This window comes from Diadema setosum, chromosome 3 (genome assembly GCF_964275005.1).
Source record: "Diadema setosum chromosome 3, eeDiaSeto1, whole genome shotgun sequence".
Lineage (NCBI taxonomy): Eukaryota > Metazoa > Echinodermata > Echinoidea > Diadematoida > Diadematidae > Diadema > Diadema setosum.
The window spans coordinates 26,884,948-26,908,728 of NC_092687.1; the positions used below are offsets into that span (position 1 = coordinate 26,884,948).

At 37.4% G+C, this 23,781-nt stretch overlaps 1 protein-coding gene across 1 annotated transcript in view; it reads left to right on the forward strand.

The window, feature by feature from the left end:
- The first annotated feature begins 13,480 nt into the window (after nt 1-13,480).
- The window catches only part of LOC140246741 (uncharacterized), a 49,143-nt gene continuing 38,842 nt past the window's right edge, over nt 13,481-23,781 (forward strand). Inside the window, exons 1-4 of the mRNA XM_072326080.1 lie at nt 13,481-13,553; nt 17,328-17,633; nt 19,687-20,028; nt 23,689-23,781. The exon at nt 23,689-23,781 is cut by the window's right edge and continues 30 nt beyond it. Coding sequence (XP_072182181.1) covers nt 13,481-13,553; nt 17,328-17,633; nt 19,687-20,028; nt 23,689-23,781 — 814 coding nt within the window. The remainder of the gene's footprint in view (nt 13,554-17,327; nt 17,634-19,686; nt 20,029-23,688) is intronic.

Consider the following 23,781-nt stretch of genomic DNA (forward strand, 5'->3'; position numbering starts at 1 on the left):
AACATCAAACTAAACAGAATACCACTATTGAAACAATTTAGAGAAAATGTATCTGTTAGACATTGCAGATTGGTCTGTCTGAACGAAACGCAGCATCTTGGTGAAGTGGAGGTAGTGTATGTTGAAGACAATGCAAACTACCTTTGTGATCGACAGTAGTGAAAGGAGGAAATGATACATGTTCAGATGTCCTTTCTGAAATCTTTCTGATAAACTACAGAAGTGGAAAAAAATGACAGTATGGTGTATGTTTCCCTTCACATTCTCATTCTTGTGGCTTGATATTACATTACTACTGGTTTGCGTTGTTAAAATCTGTCTTTGCAGGTTTGTCCTTTTACAGAAATCTACAGTTATTATGATGACATAGGGGGAGGGGGTAGGTGTAGGGCTTGAGGGAAATAGATATTAATATGAGTGAATGGTCCGTCCTTTTTGGTGAAGCACAAGATGCACCGAATGTTTCATTGTAAGCTATTTTGAAGATAGTAATTATTGATAATACAAAGTGTATGTCATTGAAAGTTGTGATATTGTTAAGGAGTGTTTTTAGATATTAATGCCATAAAATATTTCGAATCCGCTTCTTTCATGGGTGCAATATAAATCACAGTGGAGAGAAAGAGAGAGGTAGAAGAAAATATTAAAGCTGTGTTCAGTAATGTGCAGTACTGGAGGAAAATTATCTCTTTGATTTCAGGGCAGAAAAAAGTGTGAATTTTAGGGTCAATTTGTACACATTCAGCCTTTAACCCTATTTTAACTGGGCTATTTGAGACCAAGTTTTTACGGGGGGCGGGGGGGGGCTCAATTTGACCCCCCTTCAGATCTCGGCCGCCGATCGCGCGATCACCGCAAAATTTTGCCTGAACATAGAGCCGGATGTCAAGTACAAGATTATATGGTCATACAATAGAAAAATTTGATTTTATATTTTTTGATAAATTAATTATGCAAATTTACGCATGAAATCATATTTTCACCTATAACTCCATTAAAAAGATTGACGGATTGCTAAATTTTTGTGTCAGAGTTCCTCAAGACACATCAAACAATTTTCTTGTAAAAAATAGCGCAGTCAAAATCAGTTTCTTTTGTTTTTTATTGTTTTGTTAATTTCTTATGTATTTTATTGTTTTTTCGACCTTTTCTTTTCTATTGTTTTTTGCCAAAATTTGTTGCAGGCACTTTTTCAAGCTTATCTACATTAGCATTGATTAATTTCAATGGTTAAAAGTTGAAATAATCTTAATTTATATCAATAAAAACAAAAACAAAAACACAATATGCATTGGATTTGCACACGAAATCATGAATTTGAGCTGTTTTTGGGTTGACATGCATGTGCAAAACATTGCATAACTTCAGAACGATATACCTGGACGTTGAAAATTTGGTCTCAAAATATGCGTGGACTTCAATGAAAAAAGTCATGAAACGACATGGCAAAATCTCTGCGTGTTGAGGAATTGTGGCGCGAAATGTCGGGGGGGGGGGGTCAATTTGACCCCCCAGTTAAAATAGGGTTAATGTGTGTGCCAGAGGAATAAACCTGTGCTCTATGTAAATACAGCAGCCTGCGACATGTGAGTCAAAAAGGTAGTAATCATTTATTATCTTCACATATTTCTTTTTCTTTTCTAGATGACACAAAGCCATTTACTTTTCATGTAGCTACATCCTTGTATGCGATCTATTGTCATCATAACAGATTAAGATTACCTACTGAATAATTCTGTGTCGGTGGATGAACCATACAGGTTTGAAAAATAATTACATTTCACATCTCGCTCCTGTACAATGTGGATGGAGTGTGTGTGTGAGAATTGATACTGTAAGGAAACTGGAATTCTTTTTGGCTTTGACTGGAAATTTGTAAGTTTCTAGGTACCATTAACTGTCATCCAAAGTATGTGTGTGTGTGTACAGCTGCATCTATTCAATGCCGCTATGAGAAACAGTAATGTGTAGTCGAGACGTAATTGTAAATACTTTTATTGTCCTTTTTTACCAATGATGCCAATATGTATTTATTTCAAATTCTAAACATGCATAGATCAGTCTTCTTGAAAGCTCTCATATTTGTCTTTATTAACTTCTATATTGACATATTTCTCCATGTCGATACTTCATGTGTGTTAACTTGAGATATGGTATGTCAATTTGTGAAGATAATGTTGGAAGCTATGTACTGTAAACGCGGAAATGTTCATGATACGTTTGATTAATTTTTCTTGTATTTCGCGCTACTTCTGGCTAGCGCGAACTTTAAAACCCCGCGAAAAATATCTCAATAATTTTCTCTGCACGTTTTTAATGGGTTGACTATTGCACACTGCGAATTCAAGAACCTACAAATATGTTTTTGAGCCGCTCTGCGTGAAAACTTAGTCACACGAAAATATTGACGTTTACAGTATGGGTCTTTTATTCTCTTTCCTGGAACTACAGCCAAAGCACCATCAATGAAACAAACACAAAAGCAGTCGTACACAGATGCAGTCAGCTCCCGGACAATTCCATTTCAATACAATCAGGCATCTGCCACTGGGTTAGCTAGCAGATTTCTGTGAAAACTTTCACTGATGCAGATTTTGTCATATGATAAGATAGATAGATTTTCTAATACGTACATCAAAACAATTTGGGCATGAAGATGTGCGATCAATCCCAACGGACTACACTCATTACAAGAAAGTATGTTTCCCCTTGCATGTGACAATATCATGCCATTGTGTGAAAGGAGTTTTAGTGTAGGGTCTGTAGAACAAGATTGTTGATATTAGCTATTTTGCACCATAATTAAAAAGTTGATTTCTACAAATATGTGTGTGTAGTGTTAGTATGTTGCATAGTGCCATATTTTGTACACACACACATGCACACACACACAAACTGAACAGACACCAATCCACCCCTCCCCCTTTATGCACACATGTACATCCACTATAGATACATGCTGCTGTTAAAAAAAACAAAAAAACAAAACAAACAAAAGCTGATGTCCACATGTCTTTTAGTTGGATCAAATGTCCTTTAGTTTGATCAAAATGCTTTCTAGAATCACCACGCACAATATGACACAGGGTAATTATGTGAAGTCTTCTACAACTGGTTATTGTGTGTGTAATCTGACTGTGCTTGGATATTGATGGGCCGCAATGAAAACAGCAAAGAAAAAGTTGCAATTAGTATTTGATATGGGATTATTCATGGCAAAATATCTCTGTTATGATCTACGAAAGCAAAATAATGCTTGAAAACATTTTATACTGCTTTTCTTTCGGCTGTACATACACAGGTGTATATACTTCAATAGTTTAACAGATAAACTATCAATATTGATATCTCATCATCTCTATTTTGACTGTTATCTTTTTCTTCTCTCCATTGCTTCATATTGATTGATAACCAACACTATGCCCTATGTAAACACACATGTTGCATACAATGAGGTGTAGAGAGAGAGAGCTGATAGCAGTGTAATTACAGTAACCTGGAAAAAAAAAAAAAGGAAAAATTCCGTGAAGGTACTGCACCTTTATTTTTTTTTTTTTTTGTTGTATGCAACAGGCTGCCTGAAGCTAGTCGACCATTTTAGCATTCCATGATATGTTTTCATGTTGTCGTCCTTACTTATGTTGCTATTATCCTCAACATAGTTTGAATCCATGTGGCTCATGATTCTATTTAAAAGTCTTTACTCTTCTACATGTCAAGGTTTACCCAACGCTATACATGTATTGCCTGATATGGGTGCTGTAGATTCGCATGGCATACAGTATTCTGCTTTTTTATGGCAAGATGGTACATGTATTTGTCAAAATGTAGAGAATACTATGGTTCCGGTCATATGATATTCAAGTTATCAGTATGTGGGTTGAAGCGGAAAGAAGCAATTTGCTATCATCCCATGAAGTCACACATTATTTATACTCAGACGAGCACCATTATAATAACAACATAGTCAGGACTGTGAGAATGGTCTTATTACAATGAAACCATGCTAAAAGTAACGGAATGTCCTATCTGTGTCCATTCCAACAGGATTCGGCATTAAGGGCTCACGAACCCACATTTCAGTACTATGTATATCAACATGTGTTACATTCTGGATAAAATGACTCACAGATTCGGTGCAGACATTACTGTGTAACATTTTATGATAATAGGCCCTACCAGTAGTTAGAGCAGAGGCGTACTTAAAGGACAAGTCCATCTTCATATACATATGGATTGAGTGAATGCAACAATATTAGTAGAACACATCAGTGAAAGTTTGGGGAAAATCCGACAATCCGTTCAGAAGTTATGAATTTTTAAAGCATCTGTGCAATCACTGCTGAATGAGGAGACTACTACAGTGTATGATGTCACATGCGTACAACAGTATAAGGAAAATGAAAAGAGAATTTCACAAAACTTTGTTTTTTGAATAAAGTACAAATTTCTTCGACTCATTACTGACATATGTTAAGGGAAATATTATTCCCCTTGCCTTCTGAAAGAGAGAAGTCGAGTGTTCTTTTGTTATGCAAGAAAAGTGAAAATATGTTGAATTTTCTTTATACTTTCTTTATATCGTTGTACTCATGTGACATCACGAGCTATAGTAGTCTTCTCATCCAGCCGTGACTGAGCAGAAACTTCAAAAATTCATAACTTTTGAACGGATTGTCCAATTTTCCTCGAACTCTCACTGATGTGTTGTACTAATATTGCTGCATTCACTCAACCCCATGTCTATGAAGGTGAACTTGTCCTTTAATGCTGAGAGTGTAGATAAAAAGTAGTAGTTTGTATGTTGACATGTTGATGTACGTGTACATTAGGTCATGGTATAACCAAAGCATAAAATCAGCATTTTTGTTGGAATGAGCGTGCTCTCTGGTGAGATTTGATAGTACATATTCCTTTTTTGTTTCTTTGTTTGTTTTTTTCTTTGACTCCACCCACTTTCTCTTCACCTTGGAGGAGTGGAGACCGTTAAAATGAAATGATTTTGTCATTCTCATTCAAGTTCAGATTTATCCAATTGTTGTTGAAACATGATTGGCTCACAATATATGAAATATTTAAATTTCCCATAGAAGTTATGCATGGTATCCTGGATACTGTAGGCAATCGAATGTGCTATCTGCACATCCAGAACTATTACAGCCATGTTTATTGCAGAAGATATTGACTGTAGAGGGCAGTGTGTCATTTTGCCTGTATGTCTATTTTCCTAGGCTTATTTGTTATTCTACATATTCGAACTTTTTTCCAATCTATTATTGACAGATTCTTAACAAAATGCTCTCACCTACTGGCAGCCTGTGTGTGTTTACAACATTATCTTCTTGATTTTATTATGTCATCAGCAAGCTGCTATATCATAGAGAGATATCTAGATATTTTGAGGGGAAAGCGATGCATGTAATCTACTCTATGAACATTCTGATAATAAATGTTGAAATTAAAAAATGATATACTTTATTTGGTGGCTTGTGTGTGCCTTGTGTTATTCATTTCAATGAATTGTGACATTTGTTGTGTAGAGCAAGTAGTCATGTATGTTTCCATGAGGCCAGATCCTATTGTATTATGTCTTTTCCTTTCATGTCATACATTTCTACAACTCATTTAGGAGGATAAACAAATCAGCATTAAAACCATTGAATGGACAAGATGTATTTAGAGTATAGAATTATGCATTACATACATGAACTTGTGTAGATAAAAATTATAACATGCAGGTGTGAAGGAAGAAGCTTTTCATCTGTAAAGGGTGCTCCCCCATAATAATGATAATAATAATGATGATGATGATGACAGCAACAATATTAGAATGATAAAACATTTGAAGGATATTTTACCGAAGGGAAAACAAAAAACAAAAACAAAAACAAAACAAAACAAAACCAAACAAACAAACTGGATATTATTCTGGCATGATGACGTAGAGACTTTAAGATTTAAAGGCAGGTATTGCAGCCTGGTGTGTGACTTTGCAGTAAGCATTGTATATTCCTGATATATTTTCTGAAATGTAGACAAAGAACCACATTGCTTTTACAATTATTAATATGGGAGACCAATTCACATTGCTTTGAACCGAAATATCTTCATAAAACTCTAACGTAAAAGTTCGGTGGCTTATAATTTTCCGCCTGTCTACTCAAACTGCTACGCAGAGTGCTACGCTGCTGCAGGTAGGTTTTGAAGCATTTGCCATGTTGTGCGGTGAACAGAATGATGTGAATATTCACTGTTTAGCCCGTTTCTGTGCATTCGCTTGCGAAGACTGGGTATGTGTGTACGTGGTTTTATCTTTATCAATGTTTATGTGCTTGTGTGAGCCAATCCCTGCGGAGACCTTGCCCCGTCATTGAACTTACAGTTCAATTATTAAAGGTCCAGTTTACCTTTGGGAGCAGTGATTTCAAAAATGTTCAAGATATCACATTTGATGCATACATGTAGATCTGTTGTATCATAAAACATCCTACCATATGAAATATTTGCAATAAAACCTAAAATATAAGGAGATATCAGGGTTTTTCTCAGTAAACCGTAACTGTATACGGTTTAGTCTGGAAACATTTTTATTATAACTATTGTTCACATTTTGTGTATTTAACAACACTTAACATCGATTATACGGATTCAAATTTTGACAGTGGCTGTTTCTATCCCTAACTCACATTTTACAACTATTTTAAAGCACTAATGCTTTCATCTGCAAATGGTAAATTATGCCTTTAAGGAGCGATGGTCGAGGCCTATGTATGCATATACTAGTAATATGCCAACATAATGATAATAATGACGATGATAAAAATAATGAACATTTATATTGCGCAGCTACTATAATAATATACTCTACTGCGCATTACAAAGTAATAATCACGACATACATAATTTAAACACAAAATGCATTGTTCAAAAGATGACTTTTTAACCTGACCTTAAACTCAAGAATTGTGGCTGTTTACATGATTAAGTTGTTCATTCTCTGCATTTATTACCAGTCAAGATTGATATTACATCTCTACCCCCGATAATTTATTGCCATAATCATCGTTACCACCACCACTATAACGTCTCAAAGCATCTCATAACTATCAAGCGTCCAGAATTTTATCAAGAATTTTGGGGGCAATGAGGGCGTACCCTGCATTTTCCATAATTGCATGTGGCTAACGCTAGGTGCAACCTTGGTGCTGATCCGACTTTACTTGGAGGTAGTTCTCGGGGATTATTGCTGGCCGACCCGACGTGTTGCAGCTGTAGCGTGTATAATGATTACATTTTTCCATATAATTGTCATATTATTGTAATATAATATGATATGAAAAGAATCATAAAAAGAAAACCGGCCCTTTATGTTCGTGAATCGCCTGCACTCTGCCTGAATTACACAAAATGCTCAATTCGTTAAAAAGGAAAGTGTGAGAGCAAGTCTAAGGCTACGGTCACAACTCAGAGCGGCGACCGACCGATTTGTAGCCTGCTCGTCAGGTCGCTGCTGAAATTTTGGCACCGCCCAGCAGGTTTTGGAGATGCTGAGCAGGCTGTAAAACCCTAGCGATGGCCGAGCAGTGCCCTGTCGATTTCCCGTCGGTCACCGATCGATTTTCAGAAAAAAATTTGGTGAAATATGGGGATCTGCAACGCGCAGAGTCCGAGCAGTCACCGAGCGATGCCCCATCGGCAACTGGACGATCTCCCAGTCCGGTCACCGGCCGATTTTTACGAAATCGCTCGGCGACCGACGGGTGATCGATAGGTCATCTACCGGTGACCCGTAGGCGTACCGACGGCCACCCGTCGGTCTCTGCCGGAAATTTCTCACGAGCTACCTGTGTTTATTAATGTACCTATGTGATTTGTGATGTGTTAATAATCAATTAAGATAAAACTCAGGCAAAAGATCTAAGAGTTTAATTATCAACTAACAAACCTCAGCTATGTGATACCACAGATAACTAGAAATTAGGAAATAAAACAAAAGGGAGGAATACCCAAGATGGAACAAAGATTAGAATAGATTAGATTTTTCCAGAATATCTTCAAAAACTCTCCAAAATATCTTTTATATTTTACAGTATTTTTCTATTCCTATCTAATTCTATATTTTGATTTTCCCCATCTCTTGTCATTCATTTCTTCTTCAATCAATAGGCCTTAAATGAATCATAAGGTAACCAAACCATATTTTACTACGTCAACATATCAACACTAACTTTCAGCTTTCATCTCTTTTGCCCCAAAGTGGTTGCCTCTGACTTCCATGTCCCTTATGTTGGTTGCCTCTGACTTCCATGTCCCTTATGTTGGTTGCCGAGATGTTGAGATGCCGAGATGTTGGTGGGGTTTCTTTGCCTTTTATTCTTCCCCCTGCTTCTTCCACATAGCATTAGATTATCTTCTCCATCTCGTCCCTGGTTTCCTTCAGTGCTTCTGTCATTTTTATCTTAACATTTTGAGTCCCGAAGTCGCTCGACGGCGACTGCTCGATCTATTCTCTTGGTTTTCTTCTGTGCTGTTGTCATTTTTGTCTCTATTATTTTTGTTCCCTAAATCGCTCGGCAGCGACCGCTCTATTAGGTCAGTGCCTGGGCGGTTGCCGCTCGGACACCGAGCGTATTTTGGGCAGCGAGTGAAAACTGGTCGGTCGCCGCTGAAATTTTAACTCCGCGCTAAAACTTCAGCGGCGACCGACCGATGCCCCCAAAATCAGTGGCGCCTGGTCGGTCACCGGTCGGTCACCGGTCGTTGTCCCAACGGTTTTGGCTAAAAACTCGCCGACCGGTCGCCGAGCAGGCTGATTTTGGGGGTTGTGACCGTAGCCTTAGATGTTCGTCTCTAGATTTGCTGCTGATGAGAAAGTTATGTCGGTCCTGCAGTGGGAAACACAAAACAAACTGCAAAATGAAGAGTACCAGTATCTGATGTAATTCTATGACCTATACACCTAAAGACTTAATTTTGTGAAGGAGAAACCTTTCTTTTTATTGTTATATTGAGTGATTGTGTTAACAAGGTTAAGAATATGTTGAGTAATATATGAATTCGCATCTGTTTGGCATATATAATAATAATAGGGGGTCACGCCCGACCTGGGTCGCGGTAGTTCCCGTAGGTCGTTATTGCTTTGATGTACAATTAAAAAGCGCCTTGAGCATTTAATCAAAGTGGAGAACGGCGCTATCGAAAATGTATGTATGTACACTGCAAAAAGTCCGGTGTTAAATATGAAACACCGAGCTGGTGTTAAATTTTCGGTGTTCATTTTTGGTGTTAAATTAACACCTCCTGGTGTCACTTCAATGTATGAAAATGTTTTTTGACTAGTTACATGGTTACTGTTTTTCTTGTTGATTTTGAACTTTAACAAAACGATCAAGAACTTTCCGATAAAGTACTTGATTTTGGAAAAAAAGTGTGAAAACATTTACACCACAGTAACACCAGCTGGTGTGGTCCCTTATTGAAGCTGGGTGGGTGTTATACCATTGAAATTAACACCAGCAATATCAACTCAACACCATGTGGTGTCAATGTTGAATTAACACCAACGCAGTGTCAGAATATCACCAGCTACAGTGTCAAATTAACACCACGAAGTGCCAGGTGAACACTTTTCAACACCATCACAAAATACTTTCAACACCTGTCGGTGTGGTCCTCTATTGACACTTGATCGGTGTTAGATTTAACACCCATGGTGTTAAATCTAACACCGATGTTTTTACAGTGTATGTATTATTATTATTATATTATAATAAGTAAAGGGGACTTAAGTCTTTTTTTTTATTTACCAAACTCATCTAGCTCTCTTTTTCTCATCCCAGCATAATTACGTCCCCACACAAAATTGAACAAATTGCCGACAGGCAAACTACACAGAGAATCAGTTGAAACATCTTATGACAATGGTTGGTCCGGTATGCCCATGTATACCCAACCTACTGTAAACGGGTTAAAGGGAACTCCGTTTTAAAAATCATTATTGGTTACCATTGTCAAGAAAAATGAAGTAGTATAAACAAAACATAATGAGGGTCTCTGTAGTTTCAGCTCAATTCTATCCTTGTCAACAGAGAAAATCCCAATAAATCCAAGAAATGTTGTCATTATACAGAGGAACAACAAGCCAAAATCAGATGATCCGTTTCATCCTACTTTTCCTATTTAATTCTAGGAAGAGAAAGAACGAACATCACAAGAAGGGTGGGAACATACGCTTTGTTACGATAGAACCTTCGGAGGCCTATAGGTCCTAATGATTATGGAAAAATGACACGGCAGAAGAACGCATTACGGTATAATGTTATCACACAGCGTTTTGCCGTAAAAAGTCAATGCTTTGAACAACACTCAAAAGAGCGTTATAGAGTTCAGTTATACATCATAATAGGGAAAGGTAGCTGGCGAAAGTAACATTGTCAGATTAAATTGATCTCATCTAATTTTTGAGTCGAACAATTTGAGACAACAAATATGAAACAAATTAGCATACGGGTCATGCCTTCCAAATTAAATGAGGTGTACGCTATGAGAAATATGTCAACAGGGCACTGCACTTCTATCGATTTATTGATATATAATTTCATATTACGATGGTTACATTATTGCTGTTTTCTTTTCAAACAAGAGAGTAATTTAAAAAGCATGCAATTGTGATATGATACAACCAAGCCAAGCATATCTGCTTAAAAGATAACTACTGGTGTGTCAACTCTACCAGCCAAAATCTCAAAATTTTGATGAAAGGAAATTCCAAACATCTAGTCAGCAAGAAACAAACAAAGACACAAACAAATAAACTGAATAAATTTTGCAAGATCTGCTACAGCATAATATTCTAATTATGTCAAAGATACTGATACCCCATGAATCAAACACTCAGTCCTGTGGGATGCTGTTGGATCGGATGAATACACTTTTGACCCTGAAAAACGGTTTCTGGCCAGACAAACAAACATTAATGATGTATACTAGTTAAGCATAATTGTGCATGCCCCTTCATACATGATACTGCTGCTTTGACAGAGTATTTAGTGTGGCAGTTTATTGAAAGCCTCCGATGAATGATCTATAATGTATTTTGAATCTCAATTGCATGTCTAAATGTAGTCATTAAGAAAACAAATCTTGTCATAAAAAATATAAAGTTGCATCGATAGAACATTATTGTCTTTTTTCTGAGTCAAAGCGTGAGCAGTGTATCACACAGATAATCATTGAAGTCTGATATTAACAAGTCTCTCTCTCAATGTCTCTAGCATCATGGAAAATAAAAATCAGAATGTGTCTACAATTACCACAGACAGACCTATAATGTTTGCTAACGGATATCGCTTTTGTCAATAGGACTCAAAAGATAAACCTAAGGTTAATCATTAACCTGTACAAGTATGAATGTGATATCGCATACAGAACGAGTAAACAATGTAGTTATGGCATTATTGTTGTAAGCGGTCGATCTGCATGACTCCACTTTATCTTTCACACCGCCTTCTGGATGTTCTGCCATGCACGATATCCTGGGTTGCACGTACTCAAACCACAGTTGTAGGCCTCTTCATTTCAGGTCGGCCTTTGGACATGAAGAATGAAACCAATACTATGGATTATGGAAGATAAGAACATGAAAAATAATGGGGCCTGTTCCATAAAAGTTACTGTTGTAGTAACTTTGCAATCCAATGGTAACTACCATGGTAACAATACTCAACAGCCAATCAAAATCAAGAATTCCATGGAAGTTACCATTGGATGGCAAAGTTATCATAATTGTAACTTTTATGCAACGGGCCCCTGTCATTTCGGATCATCAACAGACAGACTTTGCCCGTTGCCCTTCATTTTTTAACGAATTTATGTACATTACAATAATGTTGGACACATAAAGTAGCAAATCCACGATTTTTTTTTAAATTGAACGAATAAGGATATGAAAAAATTCGGGGACGTTGTGAATTACTGAATCAGTTGCAAGTCACGAGTCACTTGCAACCCACCACAAGCTAGACTTGATAACTTGGTGGGTGTCTAGCTCGTGGGGGATATCCCCATCCTTACACATGCCTACCTGCATGAAAACGACTATGTTTCATTTCTTTAACTGAACGCAGACGATCTGAAATTAAATGATTAGATATGGTTTATGAAAAAGAAGGCACATGCATGATTATTGCAAGTCAGTTATATGTTCCCAACCACTAGTTCAAAATATTCTGAGAAACACTTCTAGACCCAACATTGAGGAATAAAACAAACTTTAGAAATTGTGAGGAAGACCACATAGGCCTATGTTCATGGGCATTAAAACATAAATCATTCAAGAATCAAATCCTAAAATAAATTGGAGAAATGGTTTTGCTAAAAGGGATTATATTGATCGTGTTGATATACAGAAAACTGTTTCTGAATACAGACTTGGGCCTAACGAATGATGAGGTATACCCATATTTCATAATATTGCGGCTTTACGACAACAGTTATAGAGTATGGCAGCATATAAATAAATCTATAAAAATGCAATCGCGTGTGTTTTGATATCAACAGCATTCAAAGTTTGATCATGTAGATTAATAAATGCAGGTTGAGTGGATCGATTCATTTTTCTGAATTCATTTCTCTTGAATGGAACATCACTAATCCTTGTCAATAATAATCATACATATACACACACACACACACACACATATATATATATATATATATATAATCTTGTTGATAATTCTCCACCCCCCTCCAAAAAAAAACGAAACAAACAAAAACAACAGAACAAGGGTTTGTGGTTTTTCATACTCTGTCAGGGTGGAATTCATCTTACAGCTTTTACTACATGTAATTTAATTTCGGAATGAAAGATGAGTGCTTATAATGGTTCAGATTAATCTTTAAAGTGTACAAATAATGCGTACGGCGAGAGTATGTATAATGACGTTATTGTCACAAGCTCTTGAACTAACTCAACATCTTTGTTTGCTTTGTTTTTTTTTTTTTTTGTGGCGAAGATTGGAAGTTCTATCATGCACACACACTCACCTTTAGTACTTACGCCATCTTGTATTTTAAGTCGGCTTTAAGCCCCAAAGAATGAAACTGGTACTTTGGTCGATAACAGTTCAGACCCTAGATTTGTCATGCTATAAAACATTTGGGGTCATTTCCATGCACTATCTATGTGTCAATACTAATGCTGAAACGAGCAAATTTATCTAACGTTGTACCTTGAAACATGCCTCCCGCGGAAAGTCAACGGTGTGATATACATGTACGCCACGCATAAATTTCTATACGGACAGTTTGATATAAGTTTGCACAAATGGTTTACACAAATGGGTCCGTCGCTGGTTCAAACTACGCGTTTACTCCCCTTTACTCATTCAATTTGACGGGCCTAACGATTATAAAGTGCTGTAAGAGAACCTACACACTTGGTTTATATCTGGGAAGTCTGAGATTGTCATAACCCGCAGCAATGGATCTAAGATACAACCTCGTTTTCCTCCTGATTTTGACTTCGTTAGTGTTCTGGGGCCCCACTGCAAAAGGTAGGCCTACGTGTAACATTGCTTTATTGGGCCTGTAGGCCTAGACCTAATGCAACAACTTTAACAAGAGAAACTTTGTAAATTCGATTATGTTTAAAAGAGGGTCACATACCACATAAGATTGACATCGCTTATTCTCTCAATAACATGTTTGCAAGTACTTCAGTTGTAATGCTCTTTTTAACATAAGTATGTGTGTGTGTGTGTGTGTGTGTGTGCGTGCATGTGTGTGTTGGTCATTTGTGCAAGTGGTCCAGGAAACCCGAGCCAGGAAAGTATGTCAAAGGACAAGAAAGAGAGAGAGAGAGAGAAAGTGAAAAAAAAAAAGAATGGAGCACTCAAGTATTTATATGGTTGGTATAGGTGCAGAGTATTCAAGTGTCATGAATAAGCAAAATGAAGAGGAAACAATACTTCAGCATTAAAATATTGCATGACCTCATCCTGACCATTAATCTTCAATATCCAATTCCGCCACTCCCAAACCTTAAGAGAGAAAAGAATGTCCATTATGTCATCCGATGAATGTCCGATTAATTTTGCTCCTCCAAAATTTGTGTTATTTATTCATGCCATTTGTTTTGTGTAGCGTGGGGATAGAGTAACAACAAAATTTTCTAAGAATAGAAGGAACCAGGAATAGCAATGCAACAAAAAGGAACCAAGAATAGACATGCAACAATAATTCTTATTGCGGAATGTTTAACCCTAGAATTAATTGATATGTTGGGCCAAATGTAAATAAAAAGAAATATTGGTCAGTATTGTATCATTTTTTCTTATTGAGAGATTAAAATTCATACAAAGCACATAACAGCACCTGTATTCTACAGACGCACAAATATATTTAATACTAAACGTTATGATGATCGATCCAACCACAAAAATAACCGACTCCTTAAATTTACCCGAATTATTGTAGAATTTTGTTAGCGTATTTTAATGGTGTATATTACACCATCACGATATAATCATAGTCATAAGTTGGCATTTGCTGTTACCAGGTTGATATGTGAGAAAGACACTGACTACTGCCTGAAACAGACAGGCAGTTTGAAATGGATTACCAAAATGGCCAAAATGCTGATGACCCATTGTCATGAATGCAGAAATACCAAATAATATAGGTAACCTACGTGATTGTGGACAAGAGAACACAGCGTTTATCCTTATTCGCAATCATTAGCAAGTAATAATAGTTTGTGCGTGAGCGGATTGATTATTGTCAATGTGCTATGGCAAATCTACAAGAATCGTGGTTGATATTACATTGAGATATTATGGTCACCAAAGACGAGAGCACATTCTAAGATTTGAGATTAACTTTACCAATCCTATCCATAGGAAAGCTTGCACTAAATCACAGAAGAGGAATGTAACCATCTGTATACGGGAAATATATCAGACGTTGCAAAAGTAGAAAATAAAACAAACAAGCAATCAAACAAACAAAAGCAAAAAAAAAAATATCCACACCAATATCATCATTTGGCATTACGAGCCATGTAAATGCTTATTTATTCTTAAGGGAATAATTTATCATAAATGAGACAAAAACCAAGGCATGGTGCCTTAAAGAAGTTCTAAAATGTGAGATAGGGAGAAAAAGCCAATTTAAAAATGTTAACCTGCGTAATCAGTGTCAAGTATTGTTAGATATACAAAATGTGAACAATAGTTATGATAAAATGGTTACTAGAGCAAATCGTCTAGAGTTAGGGTTCATTGAGAAAAATAGTGATATCTCCTTATAGCTTATGCCTTATTGGGGAATTTTTTATATGGTAGAATATCTAGTGATTCAACTGACCTACACTTATGCATCAAATGTAACAACTCGAGCATCTTGAAATCACTGCTCCCAATCATGGTAAACAGTATTTTTTCTTATACACGCGTCATATTCTGTAATCAATATGAATTTCGCTGTAGTTGCTGTGATGTCTGCTCCTGGTAAACAATAGTCTCTTTGATTAATTTTCTCTTGCATTGTATATTATATATATATATATATATATATATATATATATATATATATATATATATATAATATATATATGAAGGGTTTGTTTGCAAAAACCGATAAGTCCATTTTTGAAGATTTTGAAGTACGATCTCTGTCATAAAGTACAAAATAATACCTTTTAAATGATATAGTAGTCACTTCATAATAAGGTGTATTTTTGAAGTTATGGTCAAAAGAGGCAAAAGTTTTCTTATTATTCTCTTTATTTTTCTTGACCTTTAATCGCAAATATCCATTTGGCAAATATGGACTTATCGGTTTTTGCAAACAAACTCTTCATATATATACAGGCCTAGGCCTCTATATCAATCGAACGTACCTTAAGTTGCTGATTATGATAATATTGTTTACTGTAAAGCAGCAAATACAAGAATTTGCCCACTATGCAGACAGTACGTTCTCGTCATGCTTGTGGTGGCAAGCTTAGGCCCCCTATGTATACTCTCAGATTAAAAAGAAAAATCCTACTAAAAAAAGGAAAATAATTAGAGCTTATAGATTACGATACTGATAATATTCAAAACATTTGGAAATGCTGAAAGTGAAAGGATATAGAAATGACACCTTTGAAGTGAGCCAAAAACAATGAACACTCCTCCCACTCCGGACCTGACACAATATTTTTAAGTAAGCTCTATCATGGCTTGTTTCACTGCCCAAAGCAATGATAACACGTTTACATTATAAACTTGTAGCTTTTTGTCGGTTGTTTTATGCTTTTCGCGGCATGCCATATATCTGATTCTAAAGCCCTTTTTACACTTGTGTTTCTTAACCCCGTACTTTCTCTGACCCAGGACTATCGTTAGTCCTGTTCCAATTTTTTCAGCTTTTTACACTCGCCAATAAGTCCCGTACTAAGCTCTTGTCCGGGGCTAAGGAGAAAATTGACCTTTTTACACTCGCCAATTTCTTAGTCCGGTACTTTCCCAACCACATGCATAATTATGGTGCTACGCTGTGCACTGTACACGTACACGCACGCAGCGGCAGCACTTGATTTATCTCGTTTCTGATTGGTCAGTGGGGGTCGGACTTCGTCTCCGTCGCTTAACCCCGGATTATTTTTTCGTTCTGTTTACACTCGTTTGCTTGGCACCGCAATTGCGGTGCTAACCCTGCTATTTTGCAGGGCGAGATAGTACGGGACTATCGGTGGGGCTAGCCCACTTTGGCAAAAACAAGTGTAAACAGAAAGTGGGCTAAGGAAAGTCCGGTACCAACGGTGGGGCTAAGGCCCCCCCCCCCTTAGCCCCACCCCCGGCCTTAGCCCCACCGTTGGTACGGGACTAAGCAACAATTTGCAAGTGTAAAAAGCACTTAATTCAGTAGTTATGCATTTGAATCATCTTTTGGGAAACTCTTTTATAACAAAGTGTCTATGGAATTGATTGACACACTTAAAAAACAGAAACAAAGATAATTGTCTGTCCGAAGTCTGATGCAGGATCCAGAGATTCTCTCAGAAGAGTTCCTTTTATATCTTCATCATGAAGTACCATTTTTTTTTCTGTTTTACTGTTTTGCTTACGAAACCTTATTCCTTGTCATCAGACCATATTTCAAGTGGTCTGGAATTTCATTAAAACAAAACCGGGCATTTCTCCCTGACCAAAGTCCACGACTTGTTTTTCTGCTAAAACAACTCCTTGTAACATTACGTATTGGAGGAATACGATGAGATGGGACAAAGAGGTTGCAATTTATACATGCATGCTAGTATTCATATTTTCTTGTAAATCGTCTAGCCTCAGTGATAGGTACCGCTCCTAACGTTCTGGGATGGAAAGGGGAAGACATCCGACTGCCATGTGACTTCCAGGAGGAGCCTGTTGCTGTCTCGTGGATCAAGGAGAGCGCCTCTTATCAGAAGGAGACCAAAGCTGGATTCCTCGATGGGAGCTTCGAGAGCACGGAGGAGCGTTTCAATGTCGACAAGAACTTCAACCTAGTTATCACCGACTTAGAGGTGGCAGACGAGGGTCTCTATCTTTGTCAAGTACTTCTGAGCGATTTCCAGGTTTACGAGAATTCTACCTTCATGAGAGTTAACTGTGAGTAACATTATGCCATGTAGACTTCTTCCGGGAATAGGGAAATAACTGCAAATGAAGTTGGTGAAATCCAAACGATAATTTCGTGAACGTGGAAGGTAAATCGATTGAGAAAATGCAGCTAACATAGTAACCAAAACATGTCAGTATGAATAATTTGACCAGTCCCTGAGAAGAGGGGAGGACGACAATAATCAAGCGAGACATATTGATTAGCACACACACAACACACGCACACACACACACACACACAAACACAAACACACAAACATGAAGATTCACACACGCTAACAAACGTACAAAAAGCATTGCAAAGTAACGGTACCGGTGGTATTACAGTAACACGGTAGTTTTCTTGATGAATTCCAAGTGTTCATGGTGAACAACTGGGAACTAGTCGTGTATACAATTGATTTCTATGAATCTTCTGAAAAGAAAATAATGGAATAGTCTGCATTCACACAATACTACACTGCCACGGAAAGAAAGGAAGAATGAAAGAGAAGAAAAAAAAAACAAGCAAGGCAGTTTCCTCTAATCTGTATTGGCCAGGGAAAACAAAAGGAACGTTTAATTCTAACGAACTCTTCCCCTTGTTATTATAGATTGAAAAATCACAGAACGGTATATAATAATTAATTGATTTCATCAATATTATCCTTCAGTGTGTAAATGACCATTATTCATAGATCCTTGTACGCTAACCTGCAATTTACGTTTGTTATATCTATGAAAGAAAACAATGTGAAACAAACAAGTCACAAGCTTAAAGGGTGTGTATACAGATCTGGTCGAGGTGAGGATTTAGCTTTTAGCATTTTGCGAAATATTCAGGAACCACTCAATGAGATGTCAAAGAGACCACGATTCTAAGGGGTATCAAACGTTTATTTGATGAAAATTGGTTTTGAAATGGCTGAGATATCCAAAAACAAGGTGAAACAAAGAGATCCTAATAAAAGGCGTGGCCTGTAGTCTTTTATTATTGTCACTTTTTTTGGATATCTCCTCAGCCATTTGAAAACCAATTTTCATCAAATAAACGTTGAATCCTTCTTAAGATTACATGCTCTTTCATATTTCATAAGAGGTTTCTCAGTATCTCACTAAGGAATGTTCAAAACATGAATTCCCATCTAAACCAGCACTGTACAGTCCCTTTAAAGTATGGTGAACGAGACATTAAAATCAAGAAAATCATATAAAAGAAGGTGACAAAGCAGAAGGGAATGTCTCCTAAAACAGATTTTTAATGTGAATTATCAAAAGATATTCGCGCCACTGAGAAATCGCGAGTTAAAATTGACTGGTTTGCTTCACCGATATTCGCTCCGGAACAGCCGTCTTTTTTCGAGCCCTAAAACATGACGTCATGAAATGAACGAAACCCTTTACGAGTGGTGCAGCGGGACATCGAGGCCGCCGTTCATAAAGCACGTATTTCTTGGTGATCTGATGCAATATCTGGCCTGTCTTTGGTCGCATCTGCTTTCTCGGCTGAGACATTAAAACGTCCAATTTTTGCCTTATATTGTACGGAAAGACTTTGAGTTTGACATCGAGAGTGAATTGAGTGTTGATAGTGACAATGACACTGATAGTGACAGTGGCAAAGTCGGGGTGGTAGACGAAGCGAGGGAGAGGCAACGGAGCCCACTGTGTTGTTGTATTTTGTTATGGTGCGCCAAAAGTAACCGTGTCTGGTTCTGTTACAATATCACTTCCCCGCTAATAATTTTGTTAAAAAAGCCCGGAGGTTTCATATAATGATGTTGATGCCCTTGATTTTGACATAAGAGTAACATTTTGCATTGATTTTGTACTGAATTCGGGGATAAGCATGTAGGATACCAGGGCTGTCATGAATGTGTGTCATATATTCCTTCACTTTTCAAGTTCTGTATCTTCTTCGAACACTCTAGACTCAATTACTGATAACGCAAATCTAAGTTCAAACCATAAAAATCAAGAAGTGCTTTTGCCATTTCTGTAAGAAGGATTCGAGTTCAGGTACGAAATACACATTGTTCAACATGATTTATTCTTTTTGTAGCGATACCATCAAAACATGAAATCAAGGAATGCGTCGGTAATAGCCTGTCCGATCGAAGCCGGTGTTCATACCAAACTCCTCCCAACACTCCTTACACGAACCTAACGTGTGTCGTTAGTGGATTCAGACCTAACATTGCGATGTCATGGACCGAAGAGTCGGGAAAGAGACTGAATTCCGTGGTTTCACAGCAGACAACACTACCTGACGACACATACGAGAGGCTCGAGACAATCACTGTTTCAGCTCAACATGGAACAGCGCAAACCTTCTTGTGCATTGCTACCGGTGACTCAGTGAATAGCGTGTCTACTGCGCAAATCACTGTCCTACCGACATCAGGTTTCGTGAAATTTTACCAGTTTTATGCTTCAGAATATGAAATTTGCTGTATCATTATTCATGAGCAGTCGTGAAAAAAAGGCGGTTAGATAATAGATTGATAACTAATGTTCAACAAAAATGTTATTTCTATCTCTTTGATTATTTTTACAACGATCAGGACGATATGCATATGAATCTATTTTACATAGTAAAAAGTTAAAAAGTACAGCTTCCTATACCTCACGACTTTTCGAGACATTTTCTGTGTACAATATGCTAAAAGAACTAATTGCGTTGTATGCATGTACCCTCATTATGGTTGTAGTCTAGTAGGGCCCATATCTTTGGTGCCGAGAAAAATACAAATTATCATGTGTATCTACATGTTCAAGTAATTTAGTCAGGTCGCTTAGTGCAGTTACCGCTACACGGCGGATAAAAGCATCAAATTTGGCACATGGATTCCTTGATGACTATTAAACAATATTAGAGTAGGAGACCTTCGGGAATTTTTGAAAAAAAAAACACTAAAAAGATCTACTTTCAAAATGGCCGACGCTTAATTGGGAAAACCCTCACTTTTCATGTAATGTGGGTAATACGATGACAATATATTACATTTTATTTTGTATTTTTGGTTTACTTTAGAACCTTGTATTATCATAAGCTTGAACACTGCGGTAGGAGCATTATTTATATTCTTGCGTAATGAAAAGTCTCTGAACTGGAACTGCTGGGGGAGGGGCAGGGCAAAAGGGGCGGGACTCCCCTTCAAATGGTTGCTCGCTTGTTCTTTTGCATTTTTTTTTCTTGTTTGCTCTATACACGGCGGATAAAAGCATAGCATTTGGCGCACGGATTCCTTGAGGATTAGGAAACAATATTAGAGAAGGAGCCCTCCTGGAAGTTTTAGGGAAAACACACACACACACACGCACACACACATACACACAGAAGATCAAATTTCAAAATGACCGACACTTATGGCAAACCCCTCACTTTTCATGCCCTATAGATGATACGATGATATTTAGTATATAATATATCTGTATTTTTGTTTGGTTTAAAAACTGAATTTGGACATTGTGGTAGGAGCATTAATTATGTTATTTCATAATGTAGTCTCTGAACGGCTGGGGAGGGAGGTAGGACAAACTTGAGGGGTGCCCCCCCCCCCCCCCCCCAATTTAAAAAGTGAAGCTTCGCTTGTTGGTTTGCGTGCTTCTTTTTTTTTTTTTTTCTCGTCTTGCTTAGTTTTATACAGGGCGGATAAAAAGAATCAAAATTGGCGCACCAATTTCTTGAGAACTATTAAACAATATTAAAGTATATAAGAGTCCTCCTGCAATTTTAAGGAAAAAAAACACACACACACACAATCATATTTCAAAGTGGCCAGCACTTATATGGTAAACTCCCGGTGCTTTTCACGCCATATAGGTGATTCGATGACAATATTTGTATATTTTTTATTTTTGGTTTGGCTTAGAACCTTAATTTGGACATTGTGGTAGGAGCATTGTTTACATTTTTGCGTATATAAGTGTCTGAACTCCTGGTGGGGGGTACTAGAAAAGGGATGGGACCCCCTTAAAAATTGCTGTTTGTTTGTTCTTTTGAGTGCTCTTTTTTCCGTTTTGCTCTTACACGGCGGATAAAAAGTTTTAATTCGGCACAAGGAGACCTTGAAATCATGAAAGAATGAGACCTCTCATCTGTTTTATGGTGTCTGGCCGGCTTATGAGTGTCAATTGCACTTGTACTGACTATAAGTAAGGTGACATTGAGCTCTGTGATCATGTCCCGGATATTTTTATCAGCGTCAAATGTTGACAATTTATGAAGGACATCCTCCACCCTCTTCTCCTTTTTCACAGAGGAAACTTCTTTTGAATATCTAATGCTGTGCGCTCATCGGCCTTTTCTGATCTTAATTTGGGGTGTAAGCTCTCTTTTTCTTTGCCTTCTCCAATTTAGAATTATTGAATTCCAAATGGTAAGATTTGGTGAGCTGTGTGTGTAACAAAGCTTTCATCAGTTTCTTCACTCCCAAAACAGACGTCAACTGGAACAGCATTAATGGCTCGGAACTCTTCGGCCTTTGACAGGAATGACTTGTAGGCATCTGTCTTGTCACCACTTGCCCTTGAAATCTTCAAGAGACACTTTAAGGGTTCAGCGGTGTCATGCTGGTAAATCACACAACGATCCCACCTAAAAACCATGATGGATCACATTCTGAAAAGCAAAAGTATTGGAATTTCATCCAATGATCGTAAAACCTTTGAATTCCATCGCATCATTGGAGTTATGCACTTGGCAGCAAAGACATTTTCTGGTAAAAAATGATCTCTAAGTATGTGGGCCCTACACGTATATCTCGGTTTGGAATGTGAAAGCAGAAAGCACATATACGTGATAAAGGTAATGGGGGGGGGGGGCATTATACAGTTTGTTGTAAAGCGACTATGATAGTCAGCAGAGCTCCTTTCGTCTAATGAAACATTCTGCAAAACAAACCTCCCTCAGCAAACACAACCTTAAACATCTTTAACATAAATATAGATTATGGCCAACACAACTATATGACAAGACATCGTGTCTATCTTTCTGTCCTCACTAGGAAGAATTATCAGTAAAATTCCTGGCAAAAGATAAAGCTCACCCATAACATCAAAAGGGAAAATTTTGGTTGCTGAGACACGTATTAGTGGCACGAGAAGAAAGTAGTAGCAGTACAATGCATACAATGCAACCCCGTTATAACAAACGTCGAGGGGACCGGCATTTTTCCCCGTAATATCGACATTTCGTTATATTATAAAACGAACAGTAAAGTATATGGAAAGATATAAGATGATAGTTTGGGACGTGATTTTTACTTAGTTGTTACGAAAATTCTTAAATACCGCGTTCGTCATAACAGGTCTGGAGTGCACTGTATCAACAAATAGATTTTACTGCACTGATTTCAGTGTAAAATGAGTCTTAGAGTCTCAGAGCATGGGAGTAGCAGGGGTGGATCCAGGAATTCCGTAAGGGCACACGAAGGGGGAGGGGGCACCTTTACAACATTAAAGGGGGCGCATGCCCTCCCCTCCTTTTTTCTTTTTATTTCTGTGTTTTAACAAAGAATAGAAGGGGCACGCCCGGTACGCCCCCTCCCGGATCAGCCACTAAGTAATCAAAACTCTCAATTTCAGAAACTATATCTTCTGTCTATTGGTTCCAACAGTTTTGGTCAGTATATGATATATCTAAATTATATTTGATCGGTAATTAATTCCACCAACTCCATGTTTCAGATGCTTTGATGTTGATCATGGTCTTAAGTTTGGGCTAATGTTTTCAGTTCCATGAAAAATAAATTAATACTCAACAGATCTCAACTTATAATTTATCACATTCCCTTACTTATACGCAATACAGTATATATCTATTATATAATAAAAATATTAAAATTTAGCATTTTCACCCTAAAAATCGTAAAAATCCAGAGGGCTCCTACTCTTAATATCAATGAGTAAGTCCTAAGGGCCCACCTCTCCAAATTTGGTGCTTTTATCCGCTCTGTAACGGTAAGCCCAAATTTTGACATTAAGCGACCTGACTAATTCGAGTTAGATGAATAAAATGACGATATGGAAATAATGTATTTCAATCTCCTACAAATTTCAGGAATGCGCAATAATTTGGGTCTTATCATTGGACTAGCTATTGGTTTGCCTGTTGCCGTAGTCATCCTGTTCCTCCTTGTTGCAGTACTTCTGC